Source organism: Siphateles boraxobius, unplaced genomic scaffold (genome assembly GCF_051911475.1).
Source record: "Siphateles boraxobius isolate OS27281-9 unplaced genomic scaffold, OSU_SipBor_1 55, whole genome shotgun sequence".
In the NCBI taxonomy this organism is placed as follows: Eukaryota; Metazoa; Chordata; class Actinopteri; order Cypriniformes; family Leuciscidae; genus Siphateles; species Siphateles boraxobius.
In genome coordinates, this window is record NW_027509181.1 from 10,115,680 (window position 1) to 10,137,362 (window position 21,683).

The 21,683-nt window shown below is 38.7% G+C and overlaps 2 protein-coding genes across 2 annotated transcripts; one reads left to right on the plus strand and one right to left on the minus strand.

Moving 5' to 3' along the window:
- Positions 1–45: 45 nt before the first annotated feature.
- On the minus strand, positions 46–3,278 carry g6pc1a.2 (glucose-6-phosphatase catalytic subunit 1a, tandem duplicate 2). The gene is made up of 5 exons (XM_077206029.1): positions 3,042–3,278; positions 2,849–2,958; positions 2,640–2,748; positions 2,403–2,518; positions 46–1,373 (listed from the first exon to the last, which is right to left on the minus strand). Exons 1-5 carry the CDS (start codon positions 3,269–3,271, stop codon positions 871–873), a joined length of 1,068 nt encoding a protein of 355 aa, XP_077062144.1. The 5' UTR covers positions 3,272–3,278; the 3' UTR covers positions 46–870.
- A 2,912-nt stretch (positions 3,279–6,190) lies between these two features.
- g6pc1a.1 (glucose-6-phosphatase catalytic subunit 1a, tandem duplicate 1) lies at positions 6,191–17,757 on the plus strand. Its single transcript, XM_077206030.1, has 5 exons — positions 6,191–6,500; positions 7,016–7,125; positions 13,948–14,053; positions 14,155–14,270; positions 14,499–17,757. Exons 1-5 carry the CDS (start codon positions 6,283–6,285, stop codon positions 14,996–14,998), a joined length of 1,050 nt encoding a protein of 349 aa, XP_077062145.1. The 5' UTR covers positions 6,191–6,282; the 3' UTR covers positions 14,999–17,757.
- Positions 17,758–21,683: the final 3,926 nt, after the last annotated feature.

The following is a 21,683-nucleotide window of genomic DNA, read 5'->3' on the forward strand; positions in this document are numbered from 1 at the left end:
TTCTTTATAAAAACTAAAAAATGCAAGTGAAAAGAAAATGTTGTTCAGAGTTTTATTTAAAAAAAGACCTAAAGAATTTCCAAAAAAATAGAATATTACAGAAAATACATCCAAAAAAGTACACATCTTAGATAGGACAAAATTTGTCATCCTATGTATATTTTATTATTTCAGTTCTCAAAAAAGAACTTATACCTATTTGTCAAATAACAGACCTTTTCATCTAGATCCAAAAGCACTAAGGGGACGTTTACACAACAACGATGTACTAAAAGCTGAAGCGTTTTTCCTTTGTGTTTTTTCACGTACAGACGACAACATTGTCAAAATGATCCCGTTCACATGGATCCGCGAAAATGATTAAAATAGCTGCATTCTGCTGGCAGGCCAGTAGTTGGCGATGCCACTTTTTTAAAGAAACACTACACGTCTATAGACTGAACACGTAATACGCATGCGAATGACATCACCGTTTTCACACATTTGTGTTTTTGTAGTTTACTTGGAGTCGATAACGGTATCGTTTTCAGACCCCAAAATGCGTTGTCGTGCAAATGAACGGCCAAAGCGCATACAAAGGTTTCCATTTTTAGTTGAAAATGGTGTCGTGTAAACGGCCCCTAAGATATAAAATTAGAAATTCTAAAATTCACAATTCCTACACAACACATTATCATAAACAGTACATACAAAACAGCAGTGTTTAACTTAAACTAGTTATCTGCATCCCTTAGTTAGAAAACACATTTAAACAGGCAAGTTGTTCATCAGTGAGAGTTTTCCTTCGACTGATGGGATGAACTGGAAAATGTCTGAAATACTGTAAATAGTTGTGCAGTAGCTTACAGTCTTGTACAGTTCTTTCCCACCTCAAAGCTGTTTCTTGCTTTGTAAACCGAGGGCTCCGGACACGCAGAACGGGATGATACTGACCGTGGCCAGGGGAACAGTGGCACTTTTGCAGAAAGACAGCAGGTAGAAGAGAGCAGCCGTGTGTGTGGGAGGCTTGATGGAATCGAAGAGATGCAGAAGAAACAGAGAGGAGACGATACAGGAGATCCTGACGCGAGCGCTGCTGCTCTTCTTGCTTTCCGTGTACAGTGGGGAGTGAAGGCCGAGTCCCAGCCCGAACAGGGTGCCCATGTTCCTCAACAGGCTGGCGAATGGTGTGCTGTCCAAATGGACCCAGGCTGGATTGACGCACCACTTTTGGGCTTTCTCAAGGGTCCAGAGCAGATCCACACCCAGAGCTTTAAGGAGCACATACAAGCCCACCGCAAACGAGAGCAGGAACAGCGTGACGTTGAAGTAATGCTTTAGACTGGCACTGTAGATCCATTTCTGTCTGTTGAAAGCCTCCGCAACAATCATGCCTGTAAAGAACACAAATAAATAAGTTAAGACTATTACACATTTCTTTTGTGCTCCAGTGGCTCATCGGGTACATAATTTGTCAAACGTTTGGAATAATTGCAATGTTTTAGTGTTAAAAGAAGGCTCACTAATACTGCATTCTTTTGTTTAAAAATACAAACAGTTATATTGTGAAAAATTATTACAATTTAGAAGAACTCTGTTCTATTTGAATATATTTTAAAGTGTAATGTGATCAAAGCTGAATTTTCAGCATCATTGCTCCAGTCTTTGCCACATGATCCTTCAGAAATCATTCTAATATGCCGATTTGCTGCTTAATATTAAAATGTATTGGTGCTCAGTTATTATTAATAATAGTTCTTTTGAAGAACGTTTTTGCTAATTATTTTGTGAAAACCATGACACATGTTTTCAGGATTCTCTGAAGAATGGAAAGCTTACATTTTGAAAAAGGAATCTTTTTTAACCTTATAAATGCCTTTACTGTCACTTTTCATCTATTTAATGTGTTCTTGCTGAATAAATGTATTAATTTATTTTCTTTAATCTTTCTAATCTAAAACTTTTGAATGGTAGTGTATCACAGGTTCCACAAAAATATAAAGCAACAAAAATTGTTTTTAACAGATAATAATTAGAAATTTTTCACTAAATCAGCATATCAGAATGATTTCTGAAAGGTCCCGTGACACTGAGTAATGATGCTAAAAATTCAGCTTTGCATCACAGCAATACATTACATTTTTAAATATATTCAAATAGAAAACAGTCATTTTAAATTGTTATAATATTTCACAATATTACTGTTTTTACTGCATTTTGTATCAAATAAATGCAGCTTTGATGAGCATAAGAGACTTATTTTAATCATTTTTATTCCAAACTAGAAACGCCAAGGTCATGGGTTCAATACACAGGAAAAGCGTAATCTGAAGCAATCAGATCGAAAAAAAAAAACACATATGCATTTTGAAATAGACAATTTTAAGTTTCATCTATTGATGATGGTTTTGTGAGATTCCTACCTGAAATAACGCCTGCGAAAACCTGATGGGGGAAATGAGCTGCGATGAAGACTCGAGAGAGACATACACAGACCTGGACCGTCCAGAAGAGTGTCCAAAGTGAACCACGCAAGTATCTGATAAAAAAATGTAAACAAAAAGAGATTATGTTTAAATGTACTGCAGAAGCAACAATCTGTTTTAAAACAAGTTGCTGATGAAGCAAAAGTAAGCTAATTATGCTAAAGATTGACTTACAGGCTCGTGGACGGTGGTTTCTTCTCTTTGCTCAGCATTATGGCGAGGATGGACGTGACCAATGCGTAGTAAACACCAGCAGCGCCCATAGCGTGACCAGATGGACTGCCTGCATCAAGAAGCAGAGAAGTGATCAAAGTGTCTTTTGATGTATGATGAAACAGGTTTAAGGAGGACAAGTGTGGTACTTCTAGAAAAGGAAGACGCACCTGGGCCAGTCTCACAAGTCATGGGATACTGTTCAATATGTGGCGCTGAGCTGTTGATGTAGTAGGAAGTCTCGTGGATCCACCAGTATGGACGTTCTCCAAACAGGATCCTTGAATAGATGGATCAACAGTCATTTTTTTTATTTTTTTGTCAATTAATGATTTAATTTGACTAATTTTTGGCTTTGCTTACCATTTGAATACCAAATTGAGCCAATCTCCAATCACAGCCACCCAAATGAGCTTGATGCCGACTGATTCTTTCAGATGGAACCAGATGGGAAAGAAGATGAAGAAGGTGTTCCTCAGATCTGCCGCAAAGGAGACGAAAAGAAACCATCCTTGGGCGTCTTTGTAATGGGTCTGCAGGTATTGGGTGCTACTCACCCCGAACCCGTGTACTGTATCCATCACAGCATTCATGTTGTAGAGCTAGTCAAGAGTGATAGCCCTCCACCACCTGCCTGTGGTTTTTATACTAGCAGGCCCACCACCACAACGCATGGACAAACCGATCTTTGAACCTTGCACATGTGTAATAAAAAACAGAGTGAAACAGAAAAAAAAACACTAGAGTTAAGAGCATGTTTGTCCTGTCAGAAGAGATAACGCACAAACAAGTTCAGGAGAAAAAGGACATAGAAAAGACGTAGCAGTGAATCATTGAACTCAACTGAGACCTCAAAAACACATACAGCCTCAGTCAACATCTGTAATTGGATTTTGTTTTGTATATATATATATCTGTTATAATTATTACAAGTCCACATCTATTTGCACAATTTATAAAATAATAGGTTATGCGTCATTCTTACAATTAAGAAAAATAACATTTTACCTCACTGGCCACTTTATTAGGTACACCTAGTAACAGTTGTAACAGTTTGGATACCCTTTTGCCTTCAGAATTGCCTTATTTTTTCATGGCATAGATTAAACAAGGTGCCGTAAACATTCCTCTGAGATTGGCATGATAGCATCACGCAGTTGCTGAAGATTTGTTGGCTGCTCATCCATGATGTGAATCTCCTGTTCCACCACATCCTAAAACTGCTCTGGTGGACTGAGATCTGGTGACTGTGGAGGACATTGGAGTATAGTGAACTCACTGTCATGATCAAGAAACCAGTTTGAGATGATATGAGCTTTGTGACATTATCCTGCTAGAAGAAGCCATCAGAAGATGATTACACTGTAGATGTAAAGGGATGGACATGGTCAGCAACTATACTTAGGCTATAGCATTTAAAAATGCTTAATTGGTCCTAAGGGCCCAAAGTGTTCCAAGAAAATAGGCTATCCCTCACACCATTACACCACCAACAGCCTGAACCGCTGACAAGAGATGATGAATACATGCTTTTATGTTGTTTACTGCAAATTCTGACCCAGACTCATCAAACCAGGCAACTGTAGCCTCAGTTTCCTCAGTTGCACCCGGTGTGTTATTCCGCTGCTAGTCTATCTGCTTTAAGGTTTGACGTGTTGTGCGTTCAGAGATGCTCTTCTGCACGGTTGTAATGAGCCAGTCTGGTCATTCTCCTCTGACCTCTGGCATCAACGAGACATTTTCGCCCACTGAACTGTCGCTCACTGGATATTTTCTTTTTCGGACCATTCTCTGTGAACCCAAAGAGATGAGTGTATAAAGCTGCGGGAGAGTGTGTTACATTAAGAAAATTAAAACTATTTTAGCACCAATAAGATTTGCATTACAATATTATTTACCCTAGGCATATATTTTTTTAAATGCAATTCAAAATGTTCAATTTTCAATTTAAAATGTACTTTTAATTATTACATTTAGTTTTCTATTTAAATCCACGTAAATTAAAGGCTGCATTGCAAATACCACCTTAAAGTAAAAATACTTTACAATTTAAATAATTCCTTAATTAAAAACAAGTTATGTATTTTTTGTTTGTTTATTTTTATTATTTTTTATTTATTTTATTTATATAAGTAGACCATTTGAACTTCTTTTTTGCCAAAAACAAACATGTGTTGTAATTAATCTATAGACCTACGTCATTTTGACTTTTCATAAACTCGGGCAAAATTTCCCACAAACAAGAAGGGGAATCCTGTTCAGAAGATAATCTCAGAGCTGTGGGAACCTATCACACTAAGACAGGCATTCATTTGGCTGCTTACATAAGCAGTTTCTGATTTGAATTGAATTGCTTGTTTACATGTGTGTTGCATGAGTAAATCATTCATTAAGTTGATCTGTAATGCTTAAATGACAAAATGAGAATTTTTCTTGCTGATATTTGAGATGTTTGTTCATATTTTCCTTGATAAAATATATTTACAGACCATCTTTACATCTGAAAAAATAGATAGGTTCAATGTCAAGAAAGTGCGAGTGGTGTTTGCTGGTATAAAACTCTTTGAAATGGAGTTTTGTATCCTATGGGTGCGTCCAAAATCGTATACTGAGTAGGTACTACATTTGAATTTAAACTTACTTCGCAAATGTTAAAAAAAACATTTCTATATAGTATGAATATGGGTTGTGTGAATGAAATTCGGACATACTACATTCACCATTGTTACTGCCAGGGTCAGTTGCGTCGCTTCATTACCATTCACAAATCATCTCCAGTGGCACTTTTCGCAAACTGTTTTTCAAATACTAGTAGGGAAGTATTTTTAAATACATATCATACGTGTTTTAATAGAACATTAAAGCATAAATGAATCCACCATAAATGCTTGTCAGTACATTCAGCAATACACTTTAACCCTATTTCAACAACAAGTAATTATGAATTACATATAAAGATGTTACGTCCTACTTAAGTGGGTCAAAAAACACTAATTGTATTTGATATAAATTTAAACTATTATACATTTTCATGTAATAGTAACTAACATGCAATTAAGCCTCCAAATACACTAAGTATATTATTTTAAAGTACACTATTTACGTATTAAGTGCCCTTTCTTAAAAGTATGCTAAAGTGTGCTTCTTTTTCACAAGAGAAGAGCCCCTAAACATCTGTTTGTAAGAACACAACACCATGAAGTACAACAAAACAAAATGTCACAAGTCAGAACATGAATGGATCAATGAATTTGTCAAACAAGCCAGACGCATAGTATCATCATAGTGACATCACACTCCATGACACCAAAGACAAAGCTAATCGGTGTGTCCACTCTTCATTTTATCAGTGTTTGCCTCATCAGCGTCATCACAGGTCAAAGGTCATGAAATCGAGGGCCCCTGAGTTCTCCAGCCAGCATGCAAACAAAACCAAAGCCTTGAATAAAGTCCAACTAGAACAGAAAACTGAGGTCCGAGTTTAAACGAAACCTGGCAGGCTGCCTTCATATCTGCAGTTTGATCCCCATCCCTGCACCTTGTGTCTATCCTCCCTCTCGAGTGCATTTGTCCAGGGTGACCGTCCCGATCTCAGGCTACAGAGATGGACCTGCTTCACAGCTGGGGGGTGAACCTTGCTGTCCATTTGCAGACAGAATACCGGGACTATGAGAATCTGTTTCAGTGGGTCTCCTCTGTGGCGGATCTCCACACCACATTCTTTGTGTTTTTCCCCATTTGGTTTCATCTGCGCAGAGACGTGGGTGTTAAACTCATCTGGGTGGCCGTGGTTGGAGACTGGCTAAACCTCGTCCTGAAGTGGTGAGATGCTTTTTGGTTTGCGTATTCTTAATTAAAAAGCTTATTAAGGGGGAAAAAATCACTGAACTAAAAAATATAATGTTACAAGATTAAGCTGGCACATAATAAATTGGTGCATTATCAAAAATATTGACTCACTTTACATAAAATGTCTTTAACTACTATGTTCTGACATTTAAATTAATGAAACAATGCACTTATTGTGTACATACATCTTAACATTGTAGTTATATATATTTTTTAAAATATCGTAATTACATGCATGTAATTACAGTTGTAATTAGAGTGTTAAACCTACCCATAATACCAAACCTCTCCCTAACCTTACCCATATTCCACTTTTTTCCAATATTTCTATAAATATCAAACATGCATTATTGAAGTTATTATTATAAAATAAATTAACATTAGTATTGAATAAATTTTATTTAGATTAAATTATTAAATTGTGTTCAATGTTTTCTTTGTGCTCCTATGATTTTTTATATACATATACATTTTTTATATATTCATAGGGTGCTTTTCGGTGAGAGGCCGTACTGGTGGGTGAATGAGACTAAGTTTTATGGCCCTATAAAACATCCTGAACTGCAACAATTCCCCATCACTTGTGAAACTGGACCAGGTATATTATAATATTTATTGCACAGCTATCTGAAATACTTGATTTTGTTTGGTCAATCACACCTTTCTCTGGTCAAATAGTTTTGTATATTGACTTGACCATAATCTCTCGTTTTTCTCTACAAGTCTCTTTCATCTCACTAAATAAAATTTATTTGAATTCAAATAATTATTTCATTTCTGTTTATTAATTTATTTCGGTAAATTGTCATTTAATAATATACAATAAATCAGTCAGTATTGCTAAATAAAAGCTTCCCAATCGGAGTTTGTTTTTGCAATAATAAATATGTCTGACTGTACATTATATCCCCTTCTTATTTCTTTATAATTATGAATGAAATACAGCTCCAAATAAAATCTGCTATTCTGTATACCAGTAGTTATGCAATTAACTAATCTATTCTGCTGATCTAATCTCTCTTGTGGAAATGGATCTGGCACCTGGCTATCATCCTGTTGCAGTTCAAGGGCCGTCTTTGAGTGAAGTCAAACATATTACTTTGAAATATTACACATTACTGCCAACTATCCATTCATTCTTGACCTGTATTAGTACTCTGGACCAATTAACATGGCTCATAAATAACCTGATATTTTATCTAAATGGCTTCTGGCATTTTGCCTACGTCTGTAAAAACCAACCAATAAACCAGCCAAGACCAGCAAACCAGTTTAGGCTGGGAAGTTCCTGAACAGATGCATCTCTGATCAAAAAAATTTTTTTCCACACAATATCAGATTTGATGTTTTCTGTAATCTGTAAGGAGTCGTGTCTGTTTAACCATTACCCTGAGTTCACCAGTGTTGGGGGTAACGCATATAAGTAATGCGAGTTGTGTAATCAAATTACTTTTTCAAGTAACGAGCTAAGTAACGCATTACTATTAAATTTGCAACAAAATATCTGTTACATTTTTCAAATAAGTAACGTAAGTTGCTAGTTTTTCCATTTAATGACTGACAGCTCTCCTACTGTAAACAAATTTGATGGAACTGTAGGGTGATGGGAATGGTTCAGGTAAAGTGAGGGTTTGGTGAGCAAACGGTGTCTCAGTCAGAAGACATCAGGTGATATGGAGCGATGAATGAAGCAGGAGAAGTCAAGGGTTTTTTCAACACCAGAAGTATTTTATTTGATCATTTAGGTTAACTTTGGTACAATGCATTGTCTGTGTGCTGCATTAAGGGATAACAAAGAAACAATACAATTAGTGACAGTGATCAATCAACACAAATAGAACAATTATACAAATGAACAAAGGAGACGTGAGGTTAATAGTCACAACTTAACAGGCTTTAAAACATAATTCAAACAAACAATCTTCCCATATGGCTCATGACACATGTCTGACAAACAAAGGAATCAATCAGCAGTGGACATGTTAACAGAGTGACAGTAAATCATAAAAAGGCATAAAAAAAAGACAATGATATTTATGGATGGACTGACGTTATTTCATACAGACGCACACAGCATGCATCGCAGTGCCAGTAGAGAGTGCAAAGAATGAGCCAAAGGGTTCACAATCAATTTATAGGCAACAGGTGAGGTGGGCATGGTCAGGTGGCAGGTGTCAAAAGTATCCTTGAAAGAGCAAAATGGAGTAGAAAGGGAATGGAAGGGCAGGAGTCTTTTCAAATTATATGATCAATAAGTTATGACAACATATGTTTTTACATTGCTTTAACTTACCAAAATAAGTCAACTTTTTTTAATAAGATAAAACAAGATTCAAAAAAATGTTTAAAGTCAGTTTAATATAATTTAAGTTGAAATGACTTAAACATCCAAGTTGATTGTACTTAAAAATTTATGGCAGCGATTTTGTTTTTTACAGTATGTCCGCATGTTGAGAAAAATCGAGAGTAAGTTCAGAGGCGTTTGGGCTACATGATGCAGGGCTCAAGGATAAGGATTTTTCTACTTGACAAAATTTTCACTGACCCCACCACTAAAAAAATGTAATAAATAAAACAGTTCTAGTTATTATCTTCATTGTTTTTGACCCATAACTTTAATAAATAAGGTTGTGACACAAAGAACTTCAAGCGTAACTCATAAATTTAAAATTAAAGACAAATTATTTAAAGATAAACAGTCGAATAAATAAAATACGAATAAACAAAAAAAATTACAATAGTACAAACATACAAATAAAATAATGTGAGGAAATCAGAACGGATACAATTGCAAGTAAATGGCGTTTATTGAGGTGGTCAGAAATGCACAACACAGATCGGGGAAATCACACTCAGATGATGGTTGTGGCGCAGGGACTTGGATGGCATCCGGTGGTGGTGAAGTGATCAGCGTGCTCGGGAAACCAGGAACCAGTGGAACATCCAGACGAGGTGACGAAAACCCACGAATCCACACGCCGATAATCCACAGCAGGAAAACAGAGAGCCACATGAGAACAGGACACGACACCGGGGAACCACAACGATCTGACAACATGAGATGGGAATACTGCACATATAAAGGGAACGGGGATTAATCACAGCTGGCGACACTAATCAACACAATGAGTAACCACACCCACACACAGACACACATACACACACATCAGAAATGAGACAGCCGATTCATGAACCGTGACAGTACCCCCTCCCCTAGGAACGCCTCCTGGCGTTCCCAGACAACCTTACCTGTTGATTGTAATCATCGATAAGGGAGTGATCCAGAATGTCTCTAGCAGGTACCCAACTTCTCTCCTCCGGACCATAACCTTCCCAGTCCACCAAGTACTGAAATCCGCGTCCCCTCCGTCTCGAGTCCAGAATATGACGTACCGAATAAGTAAGTTCCCCATCTACGAGTCGGGGGGGGGGGGGATTAATGTGAGAATAAAACACGGGCTTGATCCTTGATCAGGAAAGGCGGGGTGAATTCCCCTGTATGCTGGAGGGAGTTTGAGTCGGACTGTCACCGGACTAATAATCTTGGTGACAGGGAACGGGCTGATAAATTTGGAAGCTAACTTGTTAGAAACGGAACGGAGCGGAATATTTCTGGTAGAAAGCCACACCTTTTGACCCACAACGTATACGGGAGGCCTTGACCGGGGGCGATCGGCCCTGGCCTTCATGCGCCCAACCCCCCCAGCTTGGAGTAGAGTCTCACAGGCTGCACATATATGTAACCGAAAGACGTGATCAATGACCGTGACCGCTGTCTCCTTGGTGGAAGGTAATTTGGGCAAGGGAATGAAATGTGCCGCCTTCGAGAACCGGTCCACTACGGTTAAAACAACCATCATGCCATTGGAGGGTGGGAGGGCAGTGACAAAATCTAGCGTGATGTGGGACCAGGGTCTCGAAGGGACAGACAACGGTCGAAGTAACCCATCCGGAGGTCGGTTAGATGTCTTACCAGTGGCACAGACTGAGCAGGCCAAAACAAAATCGTGAATATCGCAAGCCATTAACGGCCACCAGAATCGTTGCTTAACTAAATAACTGGTGCGAGTCACTCCTGGATGACAAGTCACGTTGGAGCAATGACCCCATCGAATAACGTCGGACCGTAACCCCTCCGGAACAAACAAACGATTCGGTGGGCAACCGGGCGGAGGCGTTACCCCTTCTAAAGCCATCTTGACCTTCGACTCGACCTCCCATATGAGTGTGGAGATAACTACTTTCTCAGGTAAAATACACTCGGGAGTCACCGGGCGTTCGGATGGATCAAAAATACGAGATAAAGAGTCAGGTTTGATGATTTTGGAACCTGGGCGGTACTAGAGAACAAAGTCAAAACGTCCGAAAGAAAGTGCCCACCGAGCCTGCCTGGAGTTGAGTCTTTTAGCAGATCTAATATATTCAAGGTTCTTGTGATCGGTCCAAACGATAAAGGGTACCCTTGAACCCTCCAACCAATGACGCCACTCCTCCAACGCTAACTTGACCGCCAACAACTCTCTGTTACCAATGTCATAGTTACGTTCGGCAGACGATAATCGATGAGAAAAAAACGAGCAGGGATGCATCTTGTCGTCTGAGGAAGCGCGTTGTGAAAGAACTGCTCCTACCCCCACCTCTGACGCGTCGACCTCCACCACGAACTGACGCGTGGGATCAGGGGTGACAAGAATGGGGGCCGAAACAAAGCGGCTCTTGAGGTTGATGAACACTGCCTCAGCAGTGTTCGACCACCTGAACGTCGTTCGGGGGGAGGTCAAGGCAGTCAGAGGTGCGGCTAGTTGGCTGAAGTTGCGGATGAACCGCCGATAGAAATTGGCGAACCCCAGAAACCGCTGTAGGGCCTTACGGGAATCTGGGCTTGGCCAATCCACCACAGCCTTAACTTTGTCAGGATCCATGCACAGTCCCTCAGAAGAGATGATGTTCCCTAGGAAGGGAACAGACTGTGCGTGAAAAGCGCATTTCTCCGCCTTGACAAAAAGCCCATTCTCTAACAATCTCTGGAGCAATCATCTGACGTGTTGAACGTGTTCCTGGAGAGACGAAGAAAAAATCAATATGTCATCCAGGTAAACATCTTTTGAACTGATCTACAATGTCTCTCAACACGTCATTAACGGGTGCTTGGAAACCCGCTGGGGAGTTGGAAAGCCCAAAAAAGCATAACCAAATATTCAAAGTGCCCCCTAGGGGTATTAAAAGCGGTTTTCCATTCATCCCCCTTCCTGATGCGAACCAAATGATAGGCGTTATGTAAGTCCAATTTTGTGAAAATTGATGCTCCCTGTAACCTCTCGAAAGCTGAAGACATCAACGGCAAAGGATAAGTATTCTTTACCGTGATGTTGTTCAGCTCTCGGTAATCAATACAAGGTCCTAGAGAACCATCCTTCTTCCCAACAAAAAAGAACCCCGCCCCCGCAGGAGAAGAGGAAGGCTGAATGAACCCAGAGGCTAGAGAATCAGAAATATATTTCTCCATGGCCTCCCTCTCCGGAACAGAAAGTGAGTAAAGTTTGCCTTTAGGCGGAGACTTACCTGGCAGTAAATCTATAGCACAGTCATAGGGACGATGTGGAGGAAGAGAAGCAGCACGAGACTTACTGAACACCTCCTTCAGGTCGAGGTACTCCGCGGGCACGTTAGACAAATCCGTTTCCTCACAGAACCAGACACAGAAGAACAAGCAGACACCAAACAGGACTCCTGACAGTGGTTACTCCATGTGGAAATAGTGTTAGTGCACCAGTCAACCCAAGGATTGTGCTGAGTGAGCCACGGGTGTCCCAGAACCACTGGGGCAAGTGGTGAGTCCATGAGGAGAAATGATATGAGTTCAGTGTGATTGCCAGAAGTGATGAGTGTGATGGTTTCAGTAGAATGAGTAATCCGGGGAGGTTCCTGTCCATTGAGTGCGTTGACGATTATCTTGTGCGGGAGGGGAGTGATGGGCATCTGAAGCTTGAGAGCAAGTTTAAAGTCCATGAAATTACCCTCCGCTCCCGAATCCAGTAGTGCTTAAGTGCTGTGTGTGGACGTTGGCCATCTCAGTCTTACCGGGAGGAGGGTCGATGATGGTGATGAGGTCTTCTTGGCGGAGATCCCACCCGATAGTAGCCTCATACTTACTATCGGGCCTTGCCCGAATAATCCGACACCGAGCCTTCACCTTGACACAGATCGGCGTGTAATCTGGCCGCCTCCTTACCCGCCACTGCGCGATCGAAAACCCTCCTCATCTCCTCGGAGAGTGCCTGGAACGAGGTGCAGCATTCTTCCTTATTCTCCCACACCGCCGTTCCCCAGAGAGCCGCCTTTCCTGACAGCATTGTCAGTACGAACGCCACCTTGGAGTGTTCACTATGAAAGGTACACGGCTGCAATGCAAAGTGCATGGAACATCTTGTGAGAAAAGTTCTGCAGTAATCAGGCTCACCAGAATATCCCTCTGGTGTGGGTAGACGAGGCTCAGGTTGATTCTCTGGTACTGGTGCTGGTGGGGGGGGGGGGATGGGCGGTGTGGGCGGCGCAGTGGGAGCTGGTAAAAGTTGTAACTGTTGGGTGAGCTCGGACACCTGCGCCACGAGTGCTTGAACCGCGAGACCTGTGTTGGATATACTCTCCTCTTGTTGATCCATACGTGTGATACTTCTGGGAAATGAATCCGCTCAGACGAGTCACGCTTGCTGTATCCATTTTTGGTCAGATCGTTCTGTGAGGAAATCAGAACGGATACAATTGCAACTAAATGGCGTTTATTAAGGTGGTCAGAAACGCACAACACAGATCGGGGAAATCAAACACTCAGATGATGGTTGTGGCGCAGGGACTTTGATGGCATCCGGTGGTGGTGAAGTGATCGGCGGCACACCAAACTTCTCACACTTTTGCATTGAGTTTTCTTTTGCGTCTTCCTGCGCTTCAATATTTAAATTGGCAAGGCTTAAAACATGTACAAATTATAAACTTTCGTGATGCAGCACTGGCCTGATCGGGCAAGTGATAGTTGTGTCAACTGTCCCGAATGACGTTTACGCTGGCCCCAGGCCATCGGCCAGTCCATATTGTTGAGCCCTGATGATGGTTATATTGTAGTATTGTATCCCATTCAACCATACATATAAGCAAAAATGACTTAAGCATCACATTTGTGTTTCATTGTATAGTTTTTATTGCTTACTTTTGGTGTGAAGGGGCTTTACATTAGTCAAAAATAGAACTTAAAAACAAAAACGCAAGCCCAGCCCAGATGAGGAAAAGTAACACAAAAGTAACGTAATGCATTACTTTCCATAAAAAGTAACTAAGTAACTTTTCTTAAGGCAGTACCGCAATATCCTTACTTTTCCACAACACTGGTGTTCACCACTGTGCTTGTTTGGTTCTCCTTTATCAGGGAGCCCGTCGGGTCATGCCATGGGTTCTGCAGGAGTTGGGTATGTAATGGTTACAGCAGTTCTTTCCATTGTTGCTGAAAGAAAAATGCCTCCTTTAAGTTATAGGTGAGTCTGAGACATGAAAAGTAGGTCTGTGCCTGATCATCTCAAGAAAATAACAGTTTTAAGGGCTTAATGTTTAAATATACTGTAATGTCCGCTTTTAGATTTTTGCAGTTGATGCTCTGGATGCTTCTGGGTTTGGTGGAGTTACTGGTGTGCATGTCTAGAGTCTATCTGGCAGCACATTTCCCACACCAAGTTATCAGTGGAGTTATTTCAGGTAGGTGTCTTCTTTTTTCATAAGTGGGTCAATTACATAAAGTTTCCATTATGGAAAAAGAACATTTAAAAAAAAAAATATAGTTCTTTAAGTTCTATTTGCATTTATGTTGGTTCAGTTGGTTATATGTATATATATATGTGCAACTACTTTACAGTTTACTTTGCAGTGCATCAGCATTTATGTTGCTTCCAGACACTATGACAGATGTTGGTCTTTTTTTTCCAGGTATAATTGTAGCAGAAACATTCTCCAGAGTGCAGTGGATCTACAATGCGAGTCTGAGAAGGTACTTCAATGTGACGTTGTTCCTGCTCTTCTTTGCTGTGGGCTTATATGTGCTTTTGAAAGCTCTGGGTGTGGATCTGCTCTGGACATTGGCAAAGGCCCAGAAATGGTGTGTGAATCCAGACTGGGTCCTTATAGATTCCTCCCCCTTCGCCAGCCTGTTGAGGAACATGGGCACCCTGTTCGGGCTGGGTCTCGGTCTTCACTTGTCACGCTACAACGAAACAAGAAGCAAGAAACACAGCAGCGCCTCTTTCAGGACAGGGTGCATTGGTGTTTCTTTGGTGTTGCTGCAGCTCCTGGATAAGATGACATTTTCCTCAGGCAACCAGATACTTTTCTACCTTCTGTCATTCGGGAAGTGCGCTGTTGCTTTGGTGCTTCCCACTGCACTTGTTCCTGGAGCGATATCTTGGATTTCACATGAAAAGGACATGTAGTGCAATATTCAGGCAAAACTGAATGGTAAACCATAGCGTTTGAATGATGCAGTTTTGCATTGCAACCGATTTTCAAGACAAATGCAATCGTTCAGCAAACGTTTTTGCAGTGCACCATTTAAAAAATACCTCAGATGGAATTTACAGGATCGGTGGATGCTAATAGCAATTAATTGCATCTGACATAAAAGTTTGTGTTTATATAATATGTATGTGTACATATACATATATGTATATATATATTAGAGATGCACCGATATGAAATTTCTCAGCCGATACCGACAAGCAGATTATTCAGAATGATATCGTCAGATGCTGATACCGATAGTTTGTTTTTTCTTATGGATAAAATATCTGTCCCAAATAATGCTGCAAACTATACAGAGAACCCTCTCATTTGGTACACTATAATATTAAAGTTTAAAATTAAAGCTACAATATGTAATATTTTTGCAATAAAATATCCAAAAATCTCTTGCACGGTGTGATATATTTCCTGCAGTTGTGTACACACAATGTCCCAAAAGTTCCCAAAGATTTTTAATTTCAGAGGAATTCCAATTTTAAATAATGGCTCGTCCATGTTCACTTGTCGCCTGTCAATGACGTAATGTCCGCGTCATCCCTGGTTTCCACTCGTACTGCCATAGTAACCATGGCGACAGACATGGACTACTGTGTTACGTCTAGCGGCACGCTCACGCTGTTGTTGTTTCATTTAAACATTATGGACCATGGCAAGCAGACTTTGGGACAAAAGGAGAACTAAATCGAGGATCAATATCAGCGTGGCGTTTTCGAGATGCCAAGAACTCCACGTCTGCGACTAACTTCGACTTGACCGAGACACCACTCTTGCATGTACTTTATTAGACAGGTGAGCAAATGTACATCAAACTAATCAACGTTAGATAGTTCAACATGATGAAATGTTAGAATATGATCAGTATGTTATTCTAATGTTGATCTAGCTTACTGCTAGTCTCATATAGCAAACAAACTAACACATAAAATAACATTATAACTTTCAACACACTCAAATACTGTTTAGTATGATAGTGTAATGTTAGACCAAATAAAACAGTGCTGCGTTACCTCACAAGTTTAATTTGTCAAATAAACTGACCTGTGTGAGTACTTCAGCACTTGTGAATAGTTCGGTAGAATGAAATTCCTTTATATCCGCGGGACTCGCGTGTGGCGCTGATATCTGTCTTTTATTAGCAATCGCGACCTGCTTCATACCACTGTCATATTAAAAACTCACTCATCCATAAACATTATTAGATACATCAGCATGACGACAAGTTCCATGATTCCGCTTATGCGTCATCAACCTTCGCCTTTCTTATTGTAAGAGGTTTGCGAATCCTAGCGGCGAACAAAAAATACATATTGTAGCTTTAACAACAGAGCTATTATATTCAACTGCTATTTATTTCCAGATATGATATTTACACTCAGATAAAAGCTGAAATGTTTGTATACAACTCAGTTACACATTATGTTTAGAATAGGGAAATACTGCAGATCTGGCAACCCTGGCTTGAACTATGTGTGTTGCACAGAGACAAATGGGCTGATTTTATGTAGCTATTTTTAGCTTTTAATGCATTATTGTCGCATTAATTTGCCTTAACCAACTCAACAGGAGAGATTTTCTTCACAGACATTGTGAGTGCAGTCGGTCATGTTTTACCGCACCCTTTTGATTGACAGGATATAATAGGCACTGATCATCCGCCGTTTTTAAACAATCGGCTGATGGCCGATAGTGAAAATAATTGCTTTTATCAGCAGATACCGATTGTTGGCCGATACATCAGTGCATCTCTATTGTATTTTTTGCTGTTTCGCTGTTTTTTGCACTTAAACAGTCAAATACACACAAGCTAATGACAAAATGCCAGTCTTGCTGATAATTTGCGTAAACACAGTCAGTAATTTTGTGAATAAAGTGAATATAAACAGTTGAGAAAGAAAGCGCATGTGTAACATTATAATGGGTCTGTGTGTCAGGTCTTAAAGTAACGGCAGCCTAATATATCTGCTATACCAAATTAGGAGATAAAATTAAAAAACATATATATGGCAGTTTTTCACCATGGTGTTGATGTCAAAATTGTGTCCAGTGAAAATGCTGAGTGGCTAGTAACTTTGGAAAACCACTAGTCACAGTGGCTGATAAGCAAAAAAGTTAATGTCAATGTTAATGTGCGAGTATACACACACACTCAGACACACACAGTCACACACACATAATATCTATAAATATAATACACAGATATTATATAAACAAACTTTTATATTAGATGCGATTAATCACGATTAATCGATTTGACAGCACTAGTGGATACAAAATATAATTTAAACTGTTTTGAACTGTCCTGTGATTTTAGTTTGCTGTATAAAAATGGTTTTGTTCGGCATTATGAGACATTGAACTGTTGTCAGAGCAGAACTTTTCAAGATGTTCCTCCTCTCGAATCCTCTCGCATGATTATGATGAATTTATGTGGCTGTAATTATCACTTAGATCTTTCCAAGTTTATTTGAGCATATTGTTGTCTTCATATTATGCAGCCTCTCTGCATAACTTGTTATCTGTGAATGGTTTTAAAGGAGGCTGCCCCATTCACTGAGTAACTGTCATTCAGATCTTGTTCAAAGGTCCCTCAGTCATGATCTGGACATACAGTACGGCTGTGTTCTGTACATTGTTCATATGACTGCCGTTAAAGGGATCATTCATCTCAAAGCTAGTTCTCAAAGCTAGTTAAAGCTAGTTGTATACTTGGAGCTACACATTGACGTCCTACCAAAACCTGGCTTTATATGAACAAAGAACAGATTCTACACATTAGATTAGATACATTTAGATTGAGTACCTTTATATTGTATTATGTTATATACTGAATTTAGATTAGAAGTACCTACATGCAATACTAAGCCAAGGATATCTCTAGGCATATTTTTATGATTTTAATTATGGAAAATTGTCTCTATGATAGGCCTCTAGATAATTCATTCTTTTTTAATCCATTAACAATGTAATTGCATGCATTTATTTCAGTTTTACTTAGACTACTTAAACTGCACATGATGTTGCATAATGAAAGAATAAATGTTTACATAGTGGAGACGTGGTTTGTTTCTATTTTACTTAAAACTTATCACCAAAGCCTCTGTTAATTTTTTTCAGATCCAGTGGGCACATTGGCTTCCTATGTTACAAACTAATTCATTAAATTGTGTTTGAGTTCTTTTAGAACGTTTATATATATATATATATATATATATATATATATATATATATATATATATTGGTTAGTTAAAAATGTTTGTTATAATAAAATATTTCACTTTTCTAAAAAAACAAAAAAAAACATCCATATTGATTAATTTTCGTCCTGTGGACTGCTTTTAAATATTAACTTTCCTACTTTTCTCTAACCTCTTTTATAGACGTTTAAATTTTGTTCTTCTGTGGGGTTTGTGATGGGCGTAGTAGGCCAAAGTGCAGAACATTTTGTTTATGCGCTTGGTGGCCTGGAGAATCTGCGGCCCGTTACATCACAGACTGCACAAACATCCTTATCAATGTTTTTCACTCCTCAATGAAGGTTACGGGTTGAACGTGTGCCACACAGCACTATTCTGTTCTGAGCAATGCTATTTGGTTTTTGGCTGAAAAAAAGGTATATTTGATGCATAAATTCTGTCATCAATGCACCCTCATGTCGTTCCAAACCTGTAAGACTTAATCGCTCGATTCATGATTAGTTTTACGATCTCTTTATGAACTTTTTGAAGCGACAAGTTGGTAGTTGTGACAGAAACCTCTCAGATTTCTTTTAAAATACATTAATTTGTGTTTTGAAGATGAACGAAAGTCTTATGGGTTTGGAATGACATGTGGGTGAGTAATAAATGACAATTTTTTCATGTTTAGTTGAACCAACCCTTTGACCTGCATGACTTCTTCTGTTAGATGGTGAAATGTACTTTCATGCACCCTTGTGGAAAGATATATTTTTAAAAAGAGTACTTGTTACTGAAATAATTCTTAAGTGTGAAATGAATGTAAAGTTTTCAAATGCCTATTTGTTGTTATTTTATGATTAAATGAAAATGTATTATAGGAAAGATTTACAGAAAACGCAGTAATTTTAATTTAGGAGTGCTGAAGTGCGGAGTGATGTCATCAAAGTCATTGATGCATATTGGCAGAATTGAGAGACTGTAAGTTTTGAATGCTTATATCTTCTAAATGCAAATTATCATTGTTTTGGAGCAGACTATAGAGAACAATAAGGTGAACACATTAATACTAAAAGCCAAAAAACTTCAATTTTGATTTCATGGGGACTTTAAAATGAACTTATTACAGTGCATTAAGTATGTTAAGAAGCTTAGGGCCTTCCCAAATACCCACATTTTGCAATCTTGGCAACTTGACCGAACATGCAAGCGACAAGTAAGTGCACAAGACCACCCCTGGTCTGTAAAATGCCAAAGTGTTGTACACTTAACACACACTAAATACCATTTTAGAGCAGTCTTTGAGGCTAAGCATATCCCAATTAATCGCCGATTTCACCTCATGTCTAGGAAAACTTTCCAAAGTTAAGTTAATTAGATGTTAAATATTATTTTATTGTAAAGTATTATAAAGTTTTGCACATTTTATTGGGGGCAGAGACTTCAGAGATTATATGAAATTTGCAAAAGATTTGCTAATGAAACTCCAGTCATGGTGGTGATTAAGTGTGTCCTATTGAGTAAACAAAAATCTTAAAACACATTAGCTGTCATCTGTTACTTGAAGTAAACAAGTGCACATTCATTACAATTAAGCACACTTCTTTTTCACAGGGGCAAGTACTGTAGTTTCTAAGCTTCAATCTTCAAAATGCTCAGCAATCTCTCCTTGAACAAATCATTCAGACTCATTTTGGTTCTGTTTATCGTTTGAATTCAGGTGACTTGAAAGTGCACAAGTCGGATTCACTAAATGTATGAAACTTTCATTTTGGTTTTGTGACCTTAAAAGATTCGGTCCTCATTCGTTGTAAAAGCACGACCAGCATATTCTTCGAAATATCTTCTTTTGCATTCCTTAGAGGAATGAAAGTCATACAAGTTTTGAACATCATGAGGGTGAGTAAATGAATTTAAAAATGTTGCAAGAAATCATACTAGCACTGTAATCATGTGATATTTTCCTTCCACCTAAGCAATCATTCTCTCCTTATCGTTTTTTATCGCTGTGGTTCAGAGTCTTGAATGGGCCTCTTCCTCTTTGTAGGCAGTGATAAACAACATTTGGCCAATGGACTCCTGCTTGTACAATGATACAAAGAGTAAAAGTTAAGTAAAAGGTAAGATTAATGACTACTTGACCTGTTTTCCGGTCCGTTGCATGAATGATCTGCAATACAATAGCAAAGGCTTTTCCACACACACATGCTGTACACTTACACAGACTTACTGGTCAAGTTGGTCTAAGTCGAGGGGTCACCTTTGTCGGCTGACGTATTTAATGAACGATGGCACAATCCTGCTGCGTAAGAGTTGAGCAACAGTTGTCCATGCGTAACAGTGGTGAACGCCTGAGCTCACAGACCTGCTGCGCTTGCAGGACACAGGCTGTTCAGTGAACGAAAGGTGAACCTTAAAAGCCTTCGATGAACAAAAAAGGTCTAAAAAAAGTATAAAACTACTTATTTAAAACAATAAATTGCATGTTTTGAAAATATATGAACATTTATAGCATAAATGCCCCAAAAAGTATCTGGACAATTATACAAATACATTTGCAATTAAACAAAAGAATCATGTTAAATTTTACATAATAAAACAATGGATACTGATAATTAAGACCAATGTTTTCGGAGACTTGGTACTTTTCAAACAATTACGTTGAGACTGAATAGAAGTTTTTGGTTGTTTGTTTGTTTGTTTGATTGATTGAATGATCGATCAATGATTGATTGATCGACTGATTGCAGATGCCACTTGTTTTAATATTTTGTCGTTCAATGTGTGTTGTTCAATGATGAAATATGAAATATGAAATATAAAGTTTCATTAATTATTTCGTATTTAAAAATATTTTTAAGAGAGACCAATTACTTGGGATAATTGTTATGAACCTTAAATTTCAACACAAATACTGTACATATCAAAATGCTGAAGCGTTGGAGTACATCCTTTGCGAAAGGTAATTCTTCCAACTGATAATTGTGCTACCTCTACTTCAAGTATTTACTCCTTTCTCTTCAAAAACTCATACAAACCACTCTCTATTGAAAGTATCTGGTCTAAGGACATCAAAAGTGACATACAAACTTACTTTATTGATCAAATTTGGGAGACAAGTACATTATCCTCAAAACCACCAGATGATCCGTTGGAAACATCCTGCATAGACCTTTAAAAAGGTTCTATCACCTTCTCTGCATTGTAATTAATGTCTGCAGAGAGCACTAGGCATACATATATATATATATATATATATATATATATATATATATATTTTTTTTTTTTTTTTATCTGAGAATGCCCTGCACTGTTTTCCTTCTGGTCCCATCTTGCCCTTGTTAAACAGGGATATGGTTTTGACGCCAGAACTTTTCTTCCTAATTTGATTCTCTGAATCGGCATTATATTTAGACAAAAATAA

Bases quoted from the DNA above. Each gene is read 5' to 3' on its own strand.
- g6pc1a.1 (XM_077206030.1), top strand. From the start codon at position 6,283: ATGGACCTGCTTCACAGCTGGGGGGTGAACCTTGCTGTCCATTTGCAG. The intron at 6,501-7,015 runs GTGAGATGCTTT...ATATATTCATAG, and splicing joins CTAAACCTCGTCCTGAAGTG to GGTGCTTTTCGGTGAGAGGC. The intron at 14,271-14,498 runs GTAGGTGTCTTC...TTTTTTTTCCAG, and splicing joins TATCAGTGGAGTTATTTCAG to GTATAATTGTAGCAGAAACA.
- g6pc1a.2 (XM_077206029.1), bottom strand. From the start codon at position 3,271: ATGAATGCTGTGATGGATACAGTACACGGGTTCGGGGTGAGTAGCACC. The intron at 2,959-3,041 runs GTAAGCAAAGCC...CATCTATTCAAG, and splicing joins CTCAATTTGGTATTCAAATG to GATCCTGTTTGGAGAACGTC. The intron at 1,374-2,402 runs GTAGGAATCTCA...TGTTCTTTACAG, and splicing joins TTTCGCAGGCGTTATTTCAG to GCATGATTGTTGCGGAGGCT.